At 38.4% G+C, this 23,915-nt stretch overlaps 2 protein-coding genes across 5 annotated transcripts in view; one reads left to right on the forward strand and one right to left on the reverse strand.

The window, feature by feature from the left end:
- The first annotated feature begins 3,874 nt into the window (after positions 1-3,874).
- The window catches only part of usp45 (ubiquitin specific peptidase 45), a 41,536-nt gene continuing 21,495 nt past the window's right edge, over positions 3,875-23,915 (forward strand). Inside the window, exons 1-6 of one of the 4 annotated variants that reach the window (XM_077576258.1) lie at positions 3,875-3,915; positions 11,860-11,970; positions 13,056-13,225; positions 13,500-13,600; positions 14,932-15,032; positions 22,563-22,714. In XM_077576258.1, coding sequence (XP_077432384.1) covers positions 11,868-11,970; positions 13,056-13,225; positions 13,500-13,600; positions 14,932-15,032; positions 22,563-22,714 — 627 coding nt within the window. In that variant the 5' untranslated portion in view covers positions 3,875-3,915; positions 11,860-11,867. Of the gene's footprint in view, positions 3,916-10,555; positions 10,679-11,408; positions 11,664-11,835; positions 11,971-13,055; positions 13,226-13,499; positions 13,601-14,931; positions 15,033-22,562; positions 22,715-23,915 lie in introns of those variants that run through there. The other 3 variants (XM_077576259.1, XM_077576257.1, XM_077576256.1) reach the window with 3 other exon arrangements.
- On the reverse strand, positions 7,991-11,011 carry tstd3 (thiosulfate sulfurtransferase like domain containing 3). Its single transcript, XM_077576260.1, has 4 exons — positions 10,758-11,011; positions 10,451-10,624; positions 9,116-9,275; positions 7,991-8,860 (listed from the first exon to the last, which is right to left on the reverse strand). The coding sequence occupies exons 1-4, from the start codon at positions 10,888-10,890 to the stop codon at positions 8,803-8,805; spliced, it is 525 nt and encodes a 174-aa protein (XP_077432386.1). The 5' UTR covers positions 10,891-11,011; the 3' UTR covers positions 7,991-8,802.

Genomic DNA, 23,915 nt, shown 5'->3' on the forward strand with positions numbered 1-23,915 from the left:
AATTTATATCTGAAAAAATATTAAAATTATACCTCAGAAGATAAAATCAACTCCCAAAAATGTAACCCTGAAATTTTAGCGCTTCAATTGTTGCTACTTAGGAAGAAAGGAAACGACGAGGAAAGAGGAAAAGGAGGCGCGAACGTGTGCTTTTGCAGTATTTTTTTCTTTTTCTTTTTTTTACTGACATAGGTCCTTTGATAATGCAGTGATGAGTCCGAAAAGAACAAGGACCTGTGGGCGAGCCATTCAGGTCGTGAACATGTTGAACTTTGACCTGTCCACTTGGACATAACAAGTGGTCATTCTGACTCAAGGCATTGTCAGAATGGGTTTGTTTTAATACAGTATTAAGCGTGATATCCTAAATATCATATTAATTAATACATATTATTTTAATCAAATTAATTGAAATGGTGCGCGATGGATTTTTGTCACTTTGGAGATGATATTGAATTAAACAAACAATGCATTTGGATCTCGGTGCGTGGGTGAAAGTGCATTCATGGCCTCCACAGTGTTGCTCCTTCCTTCTCCATGTGTGCGCCTCCACATGAAACGTGAACAATTTCATCAATAGACGAAATGTTCGCGCCTGCGGTTATTTATTAACGCATCGCTATTCCCCCCTCAATGGTTCCCATCCGTGTCGTGTGCTGTAAAGCATGCACCTCACCTCTCCACACTAAACTCAAGTCCTGCATTGTTCGAGCAAGGACTTTTGGGACTAAAAGTCACTCCGCTGTGCACACAGAAGCCAACAAGAGAAGTCAAAGGCTGACTGTGTCAAGCATGAAAGCAGGCTTGGAAGCAAATGAGATGGAAAATTAAATGAATTTAGATGGTTTGACCAGCGGTATTGTATCTTTGCTTTTTTGCAAGAAAAAGAAACATTATTTACATGGTCGGATCTTTATTCTATGACAATATTGTGGAGTCAATCAAGAGCAGCGACTCTGTAAAGCTATTTAATTACGACCTGGGAAGAAGTGGATTATTTGAAGAGGAGAGGAAGGTTTTATGGGCTCCTAAGCCTGGTTCTTGCCAGTCCTTTTTGGATGTTTACTATATAAGCGGCGGGGCTCTGATTTAACTGGTTGGCCATTGATGAGCCATGAATATAGAGGAACAACCTGTCTGCAAAGCAAGGCGTAAATACAGAGAGCAATGCCCCACCAGGGATCTCCATTCATACTCGCTGACTATACTTGAGCGGTGCCAAGGGTTCACCACCACCTCTGCTGGACTGGTTTCAATGGCCCACTATTTAAGACCCCTGCGAGCTCACAAGAAAACACATTTTTTATGTCGACCCATAAAACTTTGTTTGGCCCTATTCAACAGAGCCCAATCATTGTCCTGCATACACTTGCAGTGTGGCCTATTTCTGAAAGATTCCCACGTTAGAAGTGGCTTTGTTAAAAAAAAAAAAAATGAAAGAAAATTAATTATTTCTCTTCATGGAAGTGGACATCTCCATACATCAGTCACACTGCTTTCAGTAGACAACAGCTCACTATACGCTGCAGTCATGCATTATTTTATTTTTATTTATTTTTTTGCGATCTGCCCCCCACGCTAAAATTAAAATAAAAACAAAAAGTAATTTTGTGTTTTTCCTCTATAGGCTATGCGGCCACCCTTCACATCGGTTGTGTTTTCTTGCTAAGAGTGGGAACGATGCAAGCTGCATCAAGGACCGACCAGCTGCTTAATGCGGGTGGGACATTAGAGACCCCCGTGAATAGTAATTGAGCTTGTATGGGACACCCACCAGGTGACATGATTGGGATTTTAACCCAGACTAATATTCCAAATCGTATTAGAAAGTGCAAATAGCTGTCCATGTGTGATTTTATTCAGAAGTTTTGGCAATCCAAAGTCTTGAGAAAGTTTTGGCGCCGGGACTTTTTCAGTCGCATTTCCCGGGTTCAAACTCACTTTGTCTCGCATGAAGAGATTCGGACAAAGGCGTGTGAAGTCTTGTGAATTGATGTGTTTCGGTGTACCTTATAAATTCATACCTTTTCTCACTCGAGCGCCTCAGAAAGAAAGTGTCACTCAGGCCGATTCTCTCTGGTGTCCGACGCATTTAGCAGCACATCCATTTAAGCCGTTCATTCCTTCGCAAATGTATGCAGGCAGGGCCGCGCATGAATAGAGCAGCGTGTCAGCCGACTCTAATTGGGATTTAGCCACCAAAGCATATGCACAAAGTGACTGAAGATCACCAGTTTCTAAGAGAGTCACAACTTTTGCCCTCCTTGATGAATACACGCAGTTCCTTCAGTCTTCTTAGGGTAAAAAGTGCATTTTTACCACAGGATGAAGGTTAGTGACCCAGTTGAATGCGTGTTACTTCTGCAAAGCAGAAGTCTGAGCAAAACAACTAATGGCAAAGAGCATGATTCTAACATGCAACCCACTGGCCTACAGATTTTTAAAGGACCCGATGTTTTATGGCTTTTATTAAACAAATTTCCTAGTTGTTTTTCCTGCAGTGCCCGAGATAGAAAAAGTGACATCAAGCGGCATTTTATTTATTTATTTATTTACCATGACCCTTGTGAGGAATAAGGGGTTCAGAAAATGGATGAATATAATTATGTATTTATTTGAATTGAATAAAATTCCAGGATTCAACTTTTTCAACAGCAATTCAAAATGTGTTTTAAAAATAACTATTACAAAGTTAATATATATATATTAATATATATACCGTGTATGTTTGGTATATCATTCATTATTTTTATCCATCCATCCATTTTCTTAACCGCGTATTCGTCACTAGGGTCGCATGCAAAAAAACAACAACATAAAGGCTATTACAAATGCTAATAATTATAAACTGTAATTTGAGTACACTATTCTTAAATTATTCAAGACAAATTTCGTTTGCGTTTATAGTAATATTTTTGAATCTGATTCGATTTTTTTTTTTAACCCTTGACGCTGTTGCAGCGTCAACGCTAAAGCTGAGGCACCATGGAGAGCTCCGCTCTAAGTGCTCAAGCATGCACACACACACACACACACACTGCACACGAACGTGCGCATGCATGTATGCACGCACACGTACACACTCCTACTGTTAATTATATTCATGATGAATTCCATCGTTTCCATCATTTAAGTCTCTAATCTCCTTAAGTCAAGCCTATAAGCATATACGTTCATATGCACCCTTCAGATTGGATGCACATTAGTAAATCGTTATAACAAAATGCGATCTAATGACATGAACATAGTATTGTGCCTTATTATGAGGGCGATTGACATTTCTGAGGTCGAACTAATTGCCCCCTCCAAGCATGCAGTGTAAACAATGTTGATGCTCAGCTCGTGACGGCTTTGTATGAAATGGAATAAAATATGAATGTTGATTGAATATTGCATCATTAGAACATTGGCTCAACAATTGACATAAATGTGTTAATTTATTAAATGTGTCACATGGTTGCCCCTTGTGGAATATTGCTATTTTAAATGCCGTTTTCTTCACTTTTCTTTCATGTGACCATTAAAACCAAATGTAAAATACAATTCCCTTTGACAGGGAGAGAAAAAAAATCTGTGACATCCTGATTTTTCACCTTAATTGACCAATTTGTATAGCATTATTAAAATTGGGGATGATGATCATTGTTGCCTTTCTTGTCCTTTCTTCAGCTTCTATGCCTGGAATTGGTGCGTTTCATTTCTCTGCTACAAGCCCTTGAGTAAGACACTGAGCGTGTTTGGCATCTGCTGGCCAAATCCGATCGCTCTCAATCAGGAGCAGGAAGAAAAGGTGTGGAAGTGGATGGAATGAGGACAGGAAACGGCTGTATGCTGTCATTCGCTTGCAAGAACAAAATTTGACAGATGGATTCTTGAGGCCTACACAAGCGTCAGGTCAACTGCCTCAACCCTCAGGTGACTCTTTCTTAGTTGTACTCGTTTCTTTCTACTTGCTTTTCCTTCCTGTATCCTGCAGTTGAATAATATCATATGAACAAATGTATGTAAAATCTATCTATCTATCTATCTATCTATCTATCTATCTATCTATCTATCTATCTATCTATCTATCTATCTATCTATCTATCTATCTATCTATCTATCTATCTATCTATCTATCTATCTATCTATCTCTCCGTCCATGTATCTAGGTCAGGGGTGTCCAAACTTTTTCCTCAGAAGCCCACATACAGAAAAAACAAAGGATGCAAGGGCCACTTTGAATTTTCTTTTTTAACTTTAATGTATCAAGCACACCAAAATCAGCCAATCAAATAATTGCATATTGTCTATATCAGTGGTGGGCAAACTCGGTCCTTGAGGGCCGGAGTCCTGCAAGTATTGGATGTTTCTCTTCTCCAACACATTCATATGATCTGCTCATCAGCAAACTCTTCATAATCCTGATAACGATCTTTTTCATTGCAATCAGTTGTGATTGGAGAAGGGAAACCTTTAAAACCTGCAGGACTCTGGCCCTCAAAGACCGGAATAGCCCACCCCTGGTTTATATAATAAAATGTCGTTGGTAAAACTGCTACATGAACAGCTTCTCTACAGCAAATAGTTTAGAATTTTACAAGATTCTGGAGTGGTCAGAGACCCTGTAACCAACCAGAAAATATCAGCCCCTGCACTATCGCGCCAGTCAGATTGCTAATTGTGATTCACTAGAGGGAGTTGTTCACATTATCAATCTGGTATTTCACTAGGCAGACCCGTTCGGGAACGGCGGGACTTTCTGTACAATACCTAGAGCTGATTGGACGATGCGGCATCTTTGCACATTTTGTTTTGACCAATCAAGGCAACGGATGAAAATCTTGTCTTCTGTCTTGTCTTAGAGAGGGGAGGGGGAGCACAAAGATCTTTACCAGATAAAAATGGACGAAACGCCTCTCGCTGTTCAAATTCAACAAGGAAACGATGAGTAATTCTGCGAGAACAGAATTAATTGCAGCATCTATTTGTCTGTTAGGTTTGTTTGTTTCCCCCACCATCGGCGCTTATTGGTTTCGTCCCGCCCTAAACAATGCCTGATTGGTCGGACCTAAAAAAGGTCGCCTGCAAGCGTATCAGCGGGAGTGGTACAAAATGTATTCTCCAGAGTTTGTGAACTCACAAATACCGCGAGAATTCATCTTGCTGGAAAGGTTAGTGTCAGAACCCAAAAAGTAGAAATCTGATCATTTTTAAAATAGTTGCTTGAGAATAATTCATGTGAAATGTTCAGAATATGGACCTTGTCACAAAAGCAGAAAGTGGAGGAATCCATTTTTGCTTGTAAAAATTTATTATCTGTATTCTCCACAATGTTATAAAGAAAAATGTTGTGACTTGCTTAATTGTAAATTTTCCCTTGCATCTTTACATAATTAGAAAAGCTCTACTGTACATTATATTTAAAAACGAATTTATAAGTAGCAAATGTCATTGCTGGTATATGCTGCGAGCCACAAATGGCCCCTGGGCCATAGTTTGGACACCCCTGGTAAATAAACTCAAGGCTAATTAAAAGACTCCTGAATACTTCAAAATGGGGGTGTAAGTCATTCAAATATTAAGATAATTGTTAACATTTCAAGGCAGAGGCATCATTAACTCTCATGGGTCAAGTTCTGATGCCACAGAAAAGGGCATGATAGTCTGCTCAGGAGCAAAGTTCAAAGGTCATTGTCCAGACATGGTGTTTGGTCTATGCAAAGAACCAAAGGGGACGTCAAGGTTTAAGGGTGTGAGAGAGGGTCACTTGGGATTTCTTGGTCTGGCAGTTTCCTGATGGTCACCCTCCACCATGTAATCCTGATCTCTTACCTTTTTGAAGAGAGAGAGGCAAAGTATTTAAAAAGGAATCATGTCATGGGTGACAGTCGTATGCTCGCTCATTTAACAAGTGATTATCAATGCATCTATTTTCTAACTCTTATTCTGTTCACGGTCATGGGTGAAATGGAGCCCATCCAAGCAGATTCTAGACGATGGGCAGAGTACACCCTGGATTGGTTGCAAGTCAATTACAGGGTATTTAGTGAATAACAATTATATCTCTGGAGCGAGTGAGAATTGATCACACATTGGTTTATGAAAATGGGCTTTGCGAATCATGACACGAGTTATTTCTAATTTAATGTTCTGTTTTCCTAGAGATGAGAAAGAGCCCAGTTTAGAAGGGTCATCAACTATTTTAAACTGTCTCTGGTGCTGATTAATGTCCATTTTGATAGACCCTTCTGAAATGACAATTTTGCTCAAATTACTTTGAATTTTATGTTATTAATAATACATTATATTCACCAATGTGAAAAAAATGATCATTTAAGATTTCTTACAATACTTACAAACAATTTTACAAGGTAGGAAAATGATAAATATTAATATACAACACTTTGTATCTTTAAATCTATACAAGTGTTTACATTTTCAAATACTCACTTCTACAACATACTATGGAAATCACAATGTCTCATTACTGATTAACTATTTTTGGAACAGGCCTGTGGCCTTCTCATGTGACCTCTAGGGGCGCCCTGGAGCGCGTACGCATCATGTCGATGACCCGGGTTCAAGAGTATTTCTTTTCACAATCCATTAAATGAATTTGGAAAATGATACTTTGATCTCAGATGTGTTAGCTACAAAGGTCTGACCGGCACTGGAAAAAAAAAATCAGAAACTCACCTGCTGCAACTGAGAATTTTCACACTCATCAATGTTTTGACCTTCTCAGATTTGAGAGTGAACACCTGTGGAATGTAACACTTTTGCACCAATGCAGGCCTCCATAACAGCTTCATGGAGGAGATGTTGGTCACTACATCTGACTGTAAAAATGGAATGGATACTGCAGGAGAAATAGTGGCCATGTTCTCTACGGCTTGATAGTAAATCTGTGAGTTGAATTAGCCATCCTTCCATTCATCAATACAAAGGTTTCACAGTACTTCTAAGGTTGACACTACGGCACTGGGCATTAGACAGACATTAAGACCAAGCCACGGCTCGAGTAGTCATTGGAGGGACTGGGAGTATAGATGCAAAAATGATGTGATCTACTCTGATGGGACGAGGGACTTTAATTGAATGCCAAGCAGAAGCTGGAGGGTGACCTGATGAGGGCGGTGGAGGGACAAAGAGCCCTGGCAAGATTTGACACAAATTAGTACTTATTAGTCTGGTCTGTTTTTGGCACATTAAAATCGAGAGTATGCAGAAATGCAAGAAAAAGAAAATGGAATTAACTACTACTGAGGGGAAATAAGGAGGCAGAAGAAGGGGGTGGGCGAGTGTAGTCTGAATTTTACAGTTGACATGGCACAGTGATTTGAGGGAAGAAAATAGTGGTCAGTCGGGCCTGCTCAGGGGGATTAACTACTGTATTGTTGTTACCTAAAGCATTACCTAATCAAACATTATACAGCACACAGTCCTCATAGCAATCATTTGCATAAACCAATTAATTGTTTCAACGTTAAGGGTCAAAGGTTTATGGGTGCTGTTTCCCAGCATGGCAACAAAACGTTTAAACACTAAGATACCTGGAAATAAAAGCTGAAATCTTGTCTCAGATTCGTCTTTTGATTTCGAACCCAAATTATTTCAGTCAACAGCAAAAAATAAAGGTATTGGTCTTCGTCTTCCACTACTTTTGAAAGGGAGAGTCACTTCACTTCAGATCTTTTATAGCAGGATCAAACTTTGTGGAGAGAAGTTCAACACTCTCTAAGTCTTTTCCATTTCACTTTGAGGCCTCTGTGAGAGCAATCAGTTGAAAGCGCAGCACACAGCAAATATTTCATGGATCAGTAGATGTAATCATATAGGAGATTATGTAGCAGTAATAATGGCTGAATGCAAGCAAACAGTACACAATAGGAAACAAAGTGTGAAGAATTGTCATGGTAAGAAAACAGGACGAAACGACCTTTGAGTATTTGAAAAAAAAATCTAATTTGAAACAGCACCCAAAAAACAAAACAAAAGTCATTACTGATCACTTAACATTGGCATAATTTATTTTGATATTTTATGGGAATTGACATCATACATTAAATAAATTATGAAATTGAACAAAAGTGAGTGCTATTTTTCCATTTGTTCACTCTCCACTTCCTGTAACGTTCAACTGAACAGAAAACAAGGTCCTTGGTCAAACATTTACTGCCACATGTGATAGGGAATCTGTGGATATTCCAGTTGGCAGTAGAGACCATTAAACCTGAATCATAAATACACTCATGTAGTTAGCAGTGTGTCATCTGAGCCATCTCCAGTATTGTTCTACATAAACAAACTCAATCAAATACATTGGGTAGTGCAACGGAAAAGGAGAAAACAGAAAAAAACTCCTTTGTAAATCAAAACTTTAATACGAGATTTGCAAATACTGTAAGGAGTTGCTTTTTACAACTCAACATAACATATTTACATCAACCTGAAATTTAAAATTGTTCACAATATTCAATACAACACATTATTTTAACATTGCATAGTACACCATTGTGTAAATGTCATTTATAAATATTGAATAATCAACAGTCTTAAATGTTACAGATAGTAAATGGTTTGTGAATAAGTACAGATCAAACTAAATTCACAAACATTTAAAGTACTATTGCAGTTGAGATTAGTAAGGCGATCAATGGCAAACAGTCTCAAGTGTATTTAGCCAATAAATCTCACATGTTTTGGGATTCAAAGATTGAAAAAATTGAACGATATGAATGAGTTGAAAGTTATTAAGTACAGTATTAAGTGTCAGTGCGGAGAAAACAATGAAAAAAGCTGGAGTTTTCTGCAAACCCTTCAGTTTTGATGCTCATTTTTTGCCCAGTCTTGCCATCCACCCGGGTAATGCTGAACACTGAAATAGAGGATAGAATGATATAGAGAAATGGGAGGAAAAAGTGGTGGGTTATACATGCATGTTTGTTTCATTCTTTATTTTTTCCTTCAGATCGCATTGTATTCACATTGTATTGACATTTGTGAACAACTGTTTTAACAATGAGTAAAGAGCAGACACCAAACTCCCACAATTAGTTCCAATGAATCCCAATCAGTTGAAAGTTCATCCAATTTTTCCAGAATTTTGCAACCCAACTATTAGCAGTCTTACTCTTTGTATCCCAGTTCGGAGGCCATGTCAAGTGCAGTCTTGCTCCTGATGCCTGCCAGGCAGGTGAACACAACATTGTCTATCTTCTGGGGCATCTCATCACCATACTTCTCATTGAACTCTTCCGGATCTAGCTGGAGAGCTGTGCTCACCTGGCCCACTGCAAAGACGTGAATACACAGGTGATATTCTAAATGATTTGCAACTGGTGGATTCAGACCCCCAAAATGGTTTGTGAAACTATTAAGGGTGAGTCATTAGTAGAAAAAAAAAATACAAGGGGATGATTTCCGACGGCCCAGACATATGATGTTCTGAGGTTATGAAAAACCTGCCACTTAACCTCAAGAAAAGTGGGCTTGTGATGGTATTTTTTCCCCACTTTTCAATTATTGGTGAACTTGCTCTTTAAGGCCTATTATGGGCCATGGCAATTCTTGTTTTGATGCACTATTATCTTTTAGGCCTACACGGAAATATTTATATCTTTCAGCAGTTGTACTTGATCTGTTGCACTTTGTTGTTAATAGTCATACAGAGGAAATGTTAACTCTTTGACTGCCAGACGTTTTCAGAAAAGGGATGCCGTGGGTGCCAGCCGATTTAAAGCATTTTGACTGATCTTTCAAGGTCCACAGAAAATTATGTGTTTGGACTATGGAAACACACATACTACCAAATGAAAGATTGGACTCTCATCTTCCATCAGAAAAAAAAAGTTTGTTTCTACCTTATTCCGTTTTTCAGTAATCAACAATAGAAAATGGTTAGTTTCACCTCTGTTTTGAAACAAACGTCTTTTAACGTCTTTGGCACTCCTCCCTAGGATTTTACTAAACGTTATTTAACGTTTTTGGCAGTCAAAGAGTTAAAAAAAGCACTTCAATGCACCTTGTGTTTTGTAATTATAAACATTTTCAGCAGCCAGTAACAGGCCAGTCAGTCATAGGCGTGTAGGATATGCACGAAAGGAGCCAAGAAACACATTTTATTTATCATTTTAAATTGTATAAAATATCAGTGCCAGGATATGAGTGACATTTTGTGGTGTGCAACATGTTTCTTATGTAATCTTTGATCATGCAGTCGATCAATGATCATTTTCATCCCCAGTCTCCTATAATAAGGTCCTCTTAAAGCCACTTTGAACATGCAAGCTATTGTGTTTAAAAATAGACTTTTATAAACAATAAATTTAATAAATTACAATAATACTGAATACAGACCTTACATGACAACAGCCTGTTAATACCAAAAGTAATACATGCTAATTATTATATTTGAGATGAGAATAAATGGGTCCACGCCTCAATAAGACATATTTTCAACACTTACATGGGACGTTAACTGAGCCGGGGATGGAGCCGTATTCTCGGAGCTCCCAAGGCTCTCTGACGTCGATAATAACAGACTTGCCACCGGCCAAGAGCTTCTTTAACTGCGCATAAGTCACATCCGTGCTCGGTGGCACCGACCCGAATGTGCGACAACCGAGCCACCATTCAGGCGCTGAAGGACAATCAAACAAACTTGCCACATATTGGAAATGTGTGAGACAAACAGGTTGGTTTTTGTTATATGCATACTGGTAAAGCAACCAAAAACTGGGCTAATTATTAACGACGCAAAGCAGACAACTCACTTGTGTAAAGACGTGTGTTGCCAGATCCTGGTAGGGGGGTTCGACTCGGGACACGGGTACTTTGAAGGGTGTTATTATCCCACAATAGCCGTGGGGCGACTCTGGAAAATCTCATACACAACCGGAGAGCCATGTGCAATAAGTAGCGTCTATAATGGGACGAATTCCTCGTACAAAACGTATAAATATAACGCAAACCCCGTCAAGTGCACCGTACTAACTTTGACCATGCGCACTTGCGTTGTTGTGTACGGGTCGCGCAAAGGAAAAAAAGGCAATCTTGCTGTTCACAAAGTTACCTATATTGCCATATATTCATGTCTATTTTTACTCAGCTATACAAATTGTTGCGCACTAAAATAGTACAATTACAATAGTATTAAATAAACATGTAACACGGAAAGTATAAAAGTACATTAACCTACAGAGCAGCCAGTGTGCATTCTTTACAAATGTGACCCGAGTCGTAGCTTGGAGTTAATAGATTGTCAGACGTTTAAATCAGACGCAGATCATATTTTACTTCTTTATTTAATTTGCTTTCCGTTAATTCCACAAATGATTACATACTGTATTACGAGTGTCTCCGTGAGTTCAACATTTCCTGATGAACTTAAATGCAACACTACTGGCTTCCGAGTTCCGAGTACGTCACATGTTTATTTGGATTGCTAATGCTATAAACTCTGGCAGCATTTAGTAAAAGCTAACGGTGGATGTGTCTCACAAACATTTTATTCCATATGCTCGGCTTTAGTTCGCAACACCCTTGTTTCCAAGCGTACATGCAGTAAACAGTTGTATTATTAGTGGTGAAAGTTTGTGACTAGCCTGTTTGCTAACCATTGGTTAGCATCAGTGTTTTTAGCTAACACTGTCAGTCATTGGAACGGAAAAAATAAAGAGGTGAGTTCCTTATGATTTCCTGCTTATGAATCCCACTGTCACGAAAAAAAGTGTATAACCCTAAATACTGTATATCATACTGATTCAAAGTGTTCGATAAAATTAACAACCCAGTGCTAATGGCAAGAGGAAAGGACAATTAAGAACACTATGGTTGTTTTTTGTCATACAGTAACGTCAAAGTCTTATCCTGCAGAGCTCCAAATGCGTCTTAAGGATCCCCTGTCCTTGACAGCCGCCAACATGACTAAGCGGACAAATAAACCACGAAAACCTCGAGATGAAGAATCATCAGATGAAGTCAGTGGTAAGTCACTGAAGTAGAACACTGTTTTGTGTTTGTTTGTGTTGTGTTTTTTTTTTAAGAACTCAACATCGTCGACTGCTTATACTACTGTTTCTGCGTTTGGATATATAATGTAATGAATATTAGATTAACACAAAAAAAATGATGCTGGAAACTGAGTATTTTTTGGGGGGGATTTAGTTTAGAAATTCAGTTTCCAGCATATCGCTGGTGTCAGGCCAAAAGCTTGTACCTCCAAAATTGTCACTTTTTAGGAGACCCCTCAAAACAGGATGCATGTTCAACCATTAACATTGCATCATCAAAGAGAACAAGCCATTTTCAACAATTTAGATTGGTCAATAATTCATAAACTATGACACCCACATGTGGACTGACCCAAAATATAGTTTGTTTGTTTGTTTTTTTTAAATTAAATTTTGCTAAATGATATGAAATGTAGTAGTAGAGGGACAGCGGGGGCTCAATTGTATGTGCTGCATGCTTTGCTGTATCTCAATTATCACATTTGACTGTTGCTTATGAGGCATTGTTAATGTTTATTTTAGCACAGACATGGTATAATTATTAAGTTGTTGTTTCTGATCACAATACTCAGGTCTCTAGCAGCAGTGGGGTACAATGCAAGGCATTTTAGTCAAATATAAAGTATCGGTAGGTGACATTGAGAATATCAAACAGCAAAGACACCATATATATTTATTATTAGTTTGACACGTACAGTATGCTATAGGATACAATACATATGGTGCTAAGTGAATATACTTGTACCAGCAATATAGGGGGCATGTTTTGGGAAAATGACTTTTTAATGTTTGAATACAAATACTGTAGTTGGGTCTTTGGAGTGCCTGGCCAATTTTTTTACGCACATGACACTGAGTAACCACACCTTGTTGGAGTAAGTATCACTTCAGATTCTATGGTTATCATCAACATAGTACACTTTTGTGGTGGCTTCATAAAGAATCAAAGAATATTGATTATATTAAATATTATTATACTTGATACGTCAGATGATTTTATTCAAATTTTGATCTGTTTTGCAAAGATAATTAATTTAATTTTCTATCTTTCTTCAACAGGGTTGACTTGCCAACATGTGACCAAGGCAGTAGACTTAAGCTTGGTGAAGAAATCTGTGTTGTCCAGTTTGTGGTTGGTCTGTTCTGACTGCCTGAAGGAAAGAACCATGATCAACAGTGAGCCAGCAGTATTTCCAGAAATCTTAGTATGCCTCAAGTGCGGTTTCCAAGTAAGACTTCCTTCAGACACACATTGGGGACCTCCGCGATAACGTTAATACGACTGTAGGTTTTGGTCTACATCTCTTATAAAAGACGATTCGATCTGCATGTTGACACATGGCGTCTGGTACGATTAAAAGATGCAACAATTTTAAAATCTATTGTAATGATTTGATTTGGTTGTTCAAATGAAAACACATTTTCATACTTGAATTGTGTTTTGTTAAACCCCTAGTTTGTTTTCTTGCCAGTTGAATAACATGCTGTGTGTAATTTTTACAGGGCTGTAACCACACAGGGATTGAACATGCTGTCAAGCACCACCGAACTTTCCATCCTGAATCTCATTGCATCACCATAAGCTTAAGCACCTGGAAAGCCTGGTGAGAAATCTTCCAAATTCAGGCAAAATGCACACACAGGATCAAAATTGAATGTTTCAACCAGCTCAGTGTTTCCTCTACAGTCATTTAGGAGTGGCGGCCCGCTGCTCTACTGTAAATCCTAGTCACCACTCCTTCAAATTTCTTCTTTAATTTATGCAATTAAGTACCACATTCCCAGAATTTTTTTGTGTGTAAAGACCTTCACACAAACTTTTTCTACCAACATCATGTCAATAACACGTCGTCGTCCTGAAATCAAGTTCAATCGCTAACTAAGAATGCTTAAAAAATGACTTAATTATGCTGACTTTGTATTATACGGCACCTGTCAGCATTCAGTACCAGCTGCAGCGTTAGCTTCCCCAGCGTTCGCCGCTTGTTTATAGCTTGCCTGCAGTGAGCAAGACAGTCAGAGTCATCGGATTAATTTTCACAGGCAGTTAACTAGACAAAAATGGCAGCACATATTAATGCTGACAGCCCGACAGGCTGACAATTTTTACAAACCAGGCTAACTCGAATGTGCTGGCAAAATCTTGTAATATCTGCCCCCAATCTAAACAAATTGCAATCAAAGCACACTTAACAAACATAACAATTTAAAAAATTATTATTATCATAATTTCTTGCTGTATATCAATATCATATATAGTAGTTGTGCTTTAATAAACTTCTTAAAAATACAAGTGGACAGATCTAAAGTAGGCAGATTTATTTAAAATCTCAGGGAAAAAAATCAAAATGTTAGGGAATATTATCAGTAAACAACAAGCTTGTTTCACTTTTATTAGAGAATAAACGACAAGCCTTTTTGACATCCTCAAATTAATTATCAATCATCAAAAATATCATTTTCTAAAACTAGAGCCATTTCAAAGACTGCATTCAGTGACCGTATTATACACGGGTAAAGAAAGGAAAAAGGCGCTTTTTAAGGGTGATTTGGTGCGGTGGGGGCACATCATACATGTGTGTATGTTTTATACACAGGATTTTATGGTAGACTTTACAAGTTAAACAGACGTTCACAATATAGAAGTCAAGCAGTCAAGTGTCCTTTGTTTACAGCGCCACGGTTCTCCGGAATGTGTGCCCCCGCTGCGGAAAAAAACTCAGCGAGAAAACACTGCAGCTGGACAAAATATGCACATTGTGAAATTTAAAATTTTTGCCATGTTTCGTTGTTGCACTTTCTTTGAAATGTTATGGCACCACAGGTCAAGTTATACTGTTCTTAGTTAATGGTAATGAGATAACAAAATTTGGGGTTATTGCATTTACAGTAGCTCACCAATACACTTTCTGTCTGACTACTCCCTTTTTAACAGGTGTTTTGAATGTAATGAGGAGCTCTCCACCCACTGTAACAAAAAAGCCTTGGCACAGACTCTGGATTTTTTACAGAAGCACTCTGTCAAGGCAACATCAGGTAGGGTGTTTGTCTCAAGTGCTGCACCTAATTAAGAATAATCTTGTTGCAATTTCATCAATGCCAAATTAATCTCAGTTGAGTTTAATCATAGACACAACTCAAACATGGCACCAAAATTAACAAGTACAATTTCATTATCAAGTACAGTGAGTATGAATCGACCAACATCATTTTTTTAGCATTTATTATAAATCCGACACTGTTACAGAATACTATCAAGATGCATAACAGATTTTCAGGGTTGATGAACAACAATGACTAATAATTCTGATACTTTATTATTGCTAATGTTTTGCAGCATTGTTTAGAACAGACTTTTCAGGTTTCAAATAGTTTTAAATTTGTCAGATCAGGCAGCCTCTTAAGACTGCACTGCAGTATACCTGCTCCCCCTGGTGGTTAAAATTGTCAGCATTCCTCAATTTAACCTGCTTTCTACTTAAAAGCAACATTATCAGTCCCTGTTTCTTATGTCGCCATATAGTATATTTTTAATTATTGGCCTTCTCACTGCTCAGACTACACGAGCCATAATCAATTTGTCAAATCATGATGATATTTGTCTGTATTTTTTATTGGCCTACTGAGGGACTTAGCATCATTCTCTCTTACGAAATTTTTTACTTCTATAATCTAGACAGCAGTGATGATGGCTTTGTGCACGACGCAAGGCCAACTGTAATAGTTTCACAAGATTGTCCATGCGTGTCACTTGACTTGTCAGTCTGGCTGCTCCATTCCATGTTTTGAGAAAAAAAAAAAACACTAGTCATGTTTAAATATGCAGTTTCCACCATAAATGGGGGGAAATGGGTTAATATCTATCTATCTCTCTCTCTCTCTCTCTCTCTCTCTCTATATATATATATATATATATATATATATATATATATATATATATATATATATATATATATATATACATATATAAAGAAAATATGTCAATCTGTGGGCGCAGAATTGTGGCGGTCTGCTGTACACATATTGTGTTTTACAAGTTACAACAATACTTAACCATATTTATAATTTCATATTTACCTGTGGATGAAATAGTGAAGCTTGTGGTAAAAATGTACGCCAGTGGTACTGCACTGGGCACCTTTAGGTGAATGAATGGGAGCGAACCCCACCTTTTAATGTATCTACATTTTCATCTTTATTCTTGCTCACGTCCTTTTTCTGAAACAACCAGCATCATTCTTGACTGACACTCCATCTATTTATGGATAGACAAAGGAAGTACACATAAACATACTATATAGTATGGGGAGCTTCAGAGGTTTGAACCACCTGAAACATGCTTGCACAATTCATGTCACGTAGCGTCAATATATCAAATCTTCCAATGTGCTGGGGTGTTATTTGGAAGTACTGCAAAGATTCATATTTGAGGACTCCTACCCTATGGTTATACATCTTGCCATGTCTAAACTAATAAAGCGGATGCAAATTGACTGTTTGACTAAACTTTGCATATGTTATGTAATTTGTTAGCAAGTAGAAATGTTACACAATTTGGTGTTGACCTGATGAGTGACCACTATAATCTGTGTGATCATTTGTGGTCTTACTAGTTTCAACTAAAGCCCCCTGAACTGTGTCCATTTACCAGTGTCCATAGACTAGCCAGCCATGCACATTGGGGCTGGTCTTGATTCAGTCTCTCAGCCACAGCTGAAGAGTTGCAGGAATCAGAAATGATGCTGTAACAGTCACCCACTCTCTGTGTGCATGTCACATGACTGCACACATTAGCGGAATTAGGCGCTTGAGTGATGCTTCCCGGCTGGGTTCCCTGAAGAACGCGAGCAGCTGTGATGGATTTGCCTCTGCTCTGTTATCCATTGTCTTTCCTGCTATATCGCTTGTCCCTTGTTCTGCTGTACATCCTGCCACCTCTGCGCCTGTGTGCAGCACTAGTGGGAGTCATAGTCCTGATCAAGTTAGAGAAACTGGACCACTCGCCACAGCTGGAGTGCACTAACTCGCTTGTGTACTTACTTACATAGAGATAATGTTGAGAACATTCATCTCAAACAAACACAATTCAACTGTGAACTATATCACACATTTGCCCCGTTAAAACAGAGTTTACATTTTCACTTGCAAACTGGATGCATGAATGTACTTTTCCCGCAAAAAACAGGCAGGCTCTGAAAATACGGAATATAATAAAATATATTTATTACATACATAATTAACCTGAGGTATTGTGGGTTATTTTATTAAAAGGCAAAGGTGTATGTATTGTGTGCTTTTCATTATAAGGCACCAAGGAACACCATTTTTTTTTTTAAACAAACAGGACAGTGGAGACAAGCCACATTGAGAGTTCTTTTAATGATGTTTGGCAAATGGGAACATTTCATTTTGTTGACAAATCCTAATATCTAAAAATAATTTCCTGTATTCATGTGGATTCTATGATATCCCACCAGTAAAAACTTATTATAATTATACAAAGTTATTATTACGAAATTATCATGATAGATATATAGTGTAGGTAGTTGAGCTTTACTAAAGAAAGAATATGTTGGACTGGAGTAGCTAGCACTTTGCATCTTCTTCACTTCAACATATATTTAAAGGAGGTTTGAGAACTCGTCTTGTAGTTGATCTGTGCTAAGATAACTCACATATGTGTTTGGGCTATTAACTAAGGTAGATTAGCCTACCTACTGATTTGACTCTATAAATTACCTGTCACCCTTCCTACCACCTAATTGTCCCACACCCGTTGGCCAAATGGCTATAGAAATAGACGGCCATTATTGTACAAAATAGACTGTTGTTGAGGAGCTTGTAAAATTGCATTTCAGTCTGAAGGCCAGGTTTTTTCGAGAGCGATGTTGTTGTGCTTCTCCCATGCTCCCCAAATCACAAAGGGGCCCTAGCACGGATGTTTTTCAGAATACACAATAATTTGTTACAACAGCTCATTGAAGACTAAAAGTCGATTAACTATGCTCTCTCATCATCAAGGTCTTTGGCTCGAGTACCAGAGTCCCACTAAAAGGACACTTTACCTCAGGGAGCTAGACTCTGTCTTGCAATGCAGCTGGGGTGTCTTTGTGAAACAATAGAAATGGTTCTGAATAAACAGTTGCCCAATATAATCATGTTATTCTTTCTTATTTCATAGTATTTATAGTACTGAATAATTACTCTCCTCTTAACTGTAAATGTTATTTTAGTTTTTTTATGAATTATACGTAGTCTGGCTTAATATGGAACCCATGTGTTCATGTTAAAAAAAAAACAAAAAAAAACAAAAAAAAAAAAACTACTTTCTTTGTTAATTATATATTTATAGTCAATTGTACCCTTCAGGACTTGGAATTTTTTAAAATGAAAAATATGAACTATGCATATTTGCGTTTTCTCAGGACATGACTGGTGGACAATTACTTGTCTTCATCTATAGATGATACGAGTGAGTTATGGGCTAAACTATGTGCCTTCATAAATTCCATTTAAATCATTTATATTTGAATCACAGTTGATGAACTTTGCATAATTGCATTAAGAAGCAGAGTTTCAATAACATGGTTATATTCAGTGGTTCTATCCGGTTGTCCCTTCAGGAAAATGTTACTGGACCCTGGGGAGCAAAACAGACATTTTTAAACTGTTTTTATCTAACCACCGTATGACTGCTTAACAGAAAATGAGAAGGACAGGTGCAATATAATATATGCAATATAGAATGTGCAAGGACTCTCATGAAAGTCTAACATTCTGTTTGTCTTTTTTTAAATTTACTGTTTCAATTTTTATTTTATTTTATTTTACGGTATTTACTCTACAAATTGGGTGTTTTTAAAATTGATTGTTTTTATTTTGTGCTGTACATTTTGTTCTGTGACAACATCTGTGATGTTTTTACTGAATGACAATAAATCTAAGTCTGTGTCAACATTTTGTATTGTTCAGATAGAATAATTGTATAGAAATAGAATCGGAATAGTATATTAGTCCAATATACCTCAAACTGAATGTAAGATTAAGAAATTGAATTCAGTATCTCTGAAACTATAGTTGATCCTCACTGAAAATTCAACTTCATGTATTTTGTGTGTGCAATTTACTGTGATAGATACACAGGTCTGCTCTTGGGCCAATCAGCGTCTTTGTTTTTCAGCGTCTTTGTTTTTCAGCATATGACACAGTGGTCATTTTTGTCTCAACTCACCATGAAACGAAGGAAGAAGTGCTTGAGCCATAGAATGTCAAGGATAAATACAGTCATGGCCTACTTGTATCAGCCCTGGGATGCACTTCTGATCTCATCAGTGATCGACAAACTTGGATCCAGTTAGCGTACCTGCTCCGTTCACAATAACTGGAGAATGTGTGAATAGGAAAAACTTAGGTGTTTTTAACTGTCATAAACGAGTGAATATGATGTGAGAGATATGTTACACAAAACGGTGGTAGACAGGAATTCAAAAACAAATATGATTTAAATTCTGTTTTTGGTGGCACATATTTCATCTATAACTTTGCATAAGTTCACACTGTCTAACAAAAATGCCAAAAACTCCTACCACCAAAAGAACAGAATATAACTTTATTTGTCATTGTGCATACAATGCAACTTATTCCAGCAGCATAAGGTAGAAGGTAAAATGTGCACTTACTTAACTTGTCTAGACGAGTCAGTGGCCAGTAAAATGGTTGTTCCCTGGTGGTGCTTTCATGGAGGTAATCAAGGGTGATCCCGTCTTAATTCCCACCACTGCGCAAGAAAGTAGGCCAGTGTCTGCACTTGTTTTTTGTGTGTGTGTGTTTGTCTGTATGTTTACTGTCATTCAGTCTCCCAAATCATCCATAAGAATCTAATCGCAAATAGATTCTCTCCATATCCCATAGTAATTCTTCTTTTTGTACGATTCAGTGTATGCAAAATCGCATTGCTTAGTATTCATTTTACTAAGATGCACTTAATATATTGGCATGTGTATGTGCCTGTAAGTAAAATGTCACTGAGCTCGCCTGGCCTCAGATGGCAAGGAAGCAAGCTTTTTATGCCCTGTAGTCACAACAAATTAGCGAATTAATAAGACATTTGGTGTTGCTCGTCCTTCCTCATGACTGCTTGCTCTGCATGAAGGGAGCTGGCTTTGCTCTGCTGCACTGTAAGCAAACATGGAAGCATAAACCTGACTGGCCAAACGATAAGATTGTCATATTAGGTATCTGACACATAGCCACTCAACATTATTTTTTTATTTGCTTTTAGTTTGAGGAATTGTTTGCAGTAATTGAGAAATATAATGTTATTTGGCCACTTGATTAGTGCACTTGGTTATTGGTTATATTGTTGCTCCCACCATTGCCACTAAAAAAGCTTTTAGTTTCTTTACAAGATTCTGGAGTATGTCTGTAGGAAGTTTAGCCCCTTTATCCGGAATGATATTTGAGTGGTCAAAGGTCTCCGATGGGTGGCTTTTTTCCACTCCAGTTTAGTTTCTTCTAAAAGTGTAAATAATTCCTTTGGTTCTTTGGGTATCTCTAATATGAGCAAACGGAGTGCAGAAGGTGTTTGTGTACATGCGTGCATGTGGATGAGTCCAAGTACTGTGATGCTTTTCTCCACCCAGGGGAAAGGATCCACTCTAACTGTTACTGTTGCCCATACTCATTGGCTGTGCAAGAAGGGCCAGGTGGTAGTGCTTAGTGCAGCACAGTCAAGCGTGGACATAGCGCATGCTGACATTTGCCATCGTTGATTGCTGCAGGGAGAGGAAAAATCTGCTTTTCCATATGCTTGTGCTCATTGCAACCCTTCCCTCCACCCACTACACCCCACAACTGTCCTCTACCCAGTCTCAACCAGATGGCTCCGTGAACATTGTTTACCTTGGGTGGCGGTCCCAGATGCAGAGTGTGTCCATAGGCATCCCCATTCCGCCCAGTTAGTTTCCTCGTCCCTCTCCTCCCTCTCAGCTAGTGCCAGTCGCATCTTTTTGACTCAAGCTGCATTAGGCCTGTTGACTCTGTGTCCTTCATCCTCACAGACACCATAGAGATATGAATGAGCAGATGTGCTTATTTGTACATGTGCATGTTGCACTTTTTGCAATAACTGATAATAATTGTCTATATTGTATTAGCTCTGGACTGAACATGTTGGCAATTGTTTGTACAAGTACGATGTTTCCCCTATATATTTTTTTAATGGATTTTTTTTTTTATTGAGTCTGGATATTTTACCCTTGTGTGCCTATTCTCCTATATGCTCTTGTGGCAACATTAATTCCCCTTGAAAGGACAATGGTTTCTGGTTCTGATACAGATGCTCTGTCTTTTTTCTATTGTTCAATTCTCAGTTGAATTTCAGCTTTTCAAATTTTTTCAAGGTCAAATGCAGTCTGAAAATGCACTTTATTTTTCTGACCAAGGCTTCCGTTTCTCTACTTACATGTTGTGTTCTCTGACATATGGGAGCTCCCTTATGGCTTCATTGAATAGCTGGAAAGCCCAGATGTTGCCAGCATAGGGGGCCATATGTAATTAGCACTACTAAATGGAGTGCTGCAACAGACTGCCATCTCAACAAGCTCAACCTCCATAATCTCAAAACTATGGGAAGGACCATGAAAGTCTTACTGTTTTCCATTTTATTTTTAAGTAGAAAATAATGTGGGATATCATTGAGACTGACTTACAGTACAGCTCAATGTAAGATTCTCTTTAAAAAAATATTTTTTAAAAATCCTAGGTTTTCGAAGCAGAAGACAGGATACACTTTAGTTTTGAGCGTACAATGTGAATTGCCCATAGAGTTTCACATGAATTAGAATTTTAGCCTTGCCCTTAAACAAAAGGTTTGCTGACTCGCAGGAAGGCTATCATCACTCTTTTTTTGGATAGCTTTTTCAACAGTGCTTGAAATGTAGTATGTTCTAAGACAAGGTCATTTATGAGACTACCATAATTTCTGAAGAACACACTTTTTTTTTTGCTTCAAAAAACAATTTTCAGCCAAGTGATTTATTAGCATAGCACTTGGTTAGTTTATTTAGCACAGCAGCCATAGTATAGAAATTATTTAGCTCTCAGTGTTCACTGCTGCTGTCAATCACAGTCAGACCATGCCAAACCCTCTCCCCATTGGCAAGTACAACGGTCCTCCAGGCAATGCCCCCTTTGAGTGTCGTTTTCAAATATTAGTGATGGGTGGAGCAAAAGTCTGGTTGGGGGTGTAAGGTACACTTAAAGTATTTCAAACAACCCAGAATTGTAGTGAATATCACCCAACAATTGGGTTTTAACTCATCTTTTGGATTAAATCGACCAACCCATCCAGTTGGGGAAATTTAACTACTGTACTGTCATGGTTCTATAATTAGCCAGCGACTGGTTTAAAAATAGACCAATGTTTTGTGGTTACCCACCTGTTTTTAGTTTGTATGTTCATGCATGCCTGAGGACTTTGTGAATTTTGAAACTCACATGTTAAACTAGCCAGTGTATCACCAGTTTCTGGAATCATGCCATTTTGTATGTGTTCTCATGTTCTAGCAACATCCCCCAAGGTCCGGAAATTGAGAGAAGAACCCCCTGATTATAATGATGCCACAAGAAGTAAAACCTCAATTATCAACAGTGCCTTGGTTCCTGTTAAAGGCATCAATAACCTCGGCAACACCTGCTTCTTTAATGCCGTTATGCAGGTTGGTACAGTCCTAAATTGGTTGTCTTCCATAATTTGATGTCTACAATTGACCATAATATGTATTTCATGCGAGAATGTAGCCGCAAGGGGGCAAAAAAAGCCAGTGTCTTCTTGTGCTGGTCTCAAGCCCACAGAGATTTGTGTCAGGAAGGGCACCCGACGTAAAACTTTAACCAAATCTAACATGTGAATCAATTATATGACTTCCATACTGGATCGGTCGAGGCCCAGGTCAACAACGACCGCCATCGGTGCTGTTGACCTAGAGGGTGCCGGTGAAAACTGGACTACTGTTGGTCAAAGAAGGAGAGGAGGAAAGTGTGTTCGTATAAAGAAAGAGAAGAGGAACAAGAGAATAATCTAGGACTGAGAGTAGGGACATTGAATGTTGGAACTATGACAGGAAAAGGTAGAGAGCTGGTTCTCTTGATGCAGAGGAGGAAGGTAGACATACTGTGTGTTTAGGAAACCAGGTGGAAAGGGAGCAAACCTAGAAGTTTAGGAGCAGGGTTTAAGTTATTCCATCATGGTGTAGATAGGAAGAGAAATGGAGTAGGAGTTATCGTGAAGGAGAAGTTTGTTAGGAACGTCCTGGAGGTAAAAAGAGTGTCAGATAGAGTGATGAGCATGAAGCTACGAATCAAAGGTGTGATGATTAATGTTGTTAGTGGGTATGCGCCACAGGTAGGATGTGAGCTGGAGGAGAAGGAGAACTTTTGGACTTCGATGAAATGATGCAGAGCATCTCTAGAAGTGAGAGAGTTGTCATTGGTACAGACTTCAATGGACATGTTGGTGCAGGAAACAGAGGTGACGGGCAGGTTTGGTATCCAGGAGAGGAACGCAGAAGGACAGATGGTGATTGACTTTGCAAAAAGAATGGAAATGGCTGTCGTGAATACTTTCTTCCATAAGAGGCAGGAACATAGGGTGACCTACAAGAGTGAAGGTAGGAGTACACAGGTAGACTACATCTTGTGTAGACGGTGTAATCTGAAGAGGTTAGCAAAAAAGAAGTGGGACACTGAGAAGACTGAAGAAAGTAGACGTGAGTACAGGAAAATGCAGCATAAGGTTAAAGTAGAAGTGGCAAAGGCTTAACAAGGGGCTTATAATGACTTGTATGCTAGGTTGGATAGTAAGGAGGGAGAGACTGATCTATACAGGTTGGCAAGGCAAAGAGACAGAAATGGGAAAGA

The sequence above is a fragment of the Vanacampus margaritifer genome, chromosome 9 (genome assembly GCF_051991255.1).
Source record: "Vanacampus margaritifer isolate UIUO_Vmar chromosome 9, RoL_Vmar_1.0, whole genome shotgun sequence".
Lineage (NCBI taxonomy): Eukaryota > Metazoa > Chordata > Actinopteri > Syngnathiformes > Syngnathidae > Vanacampus > Vanacampus margaritifer.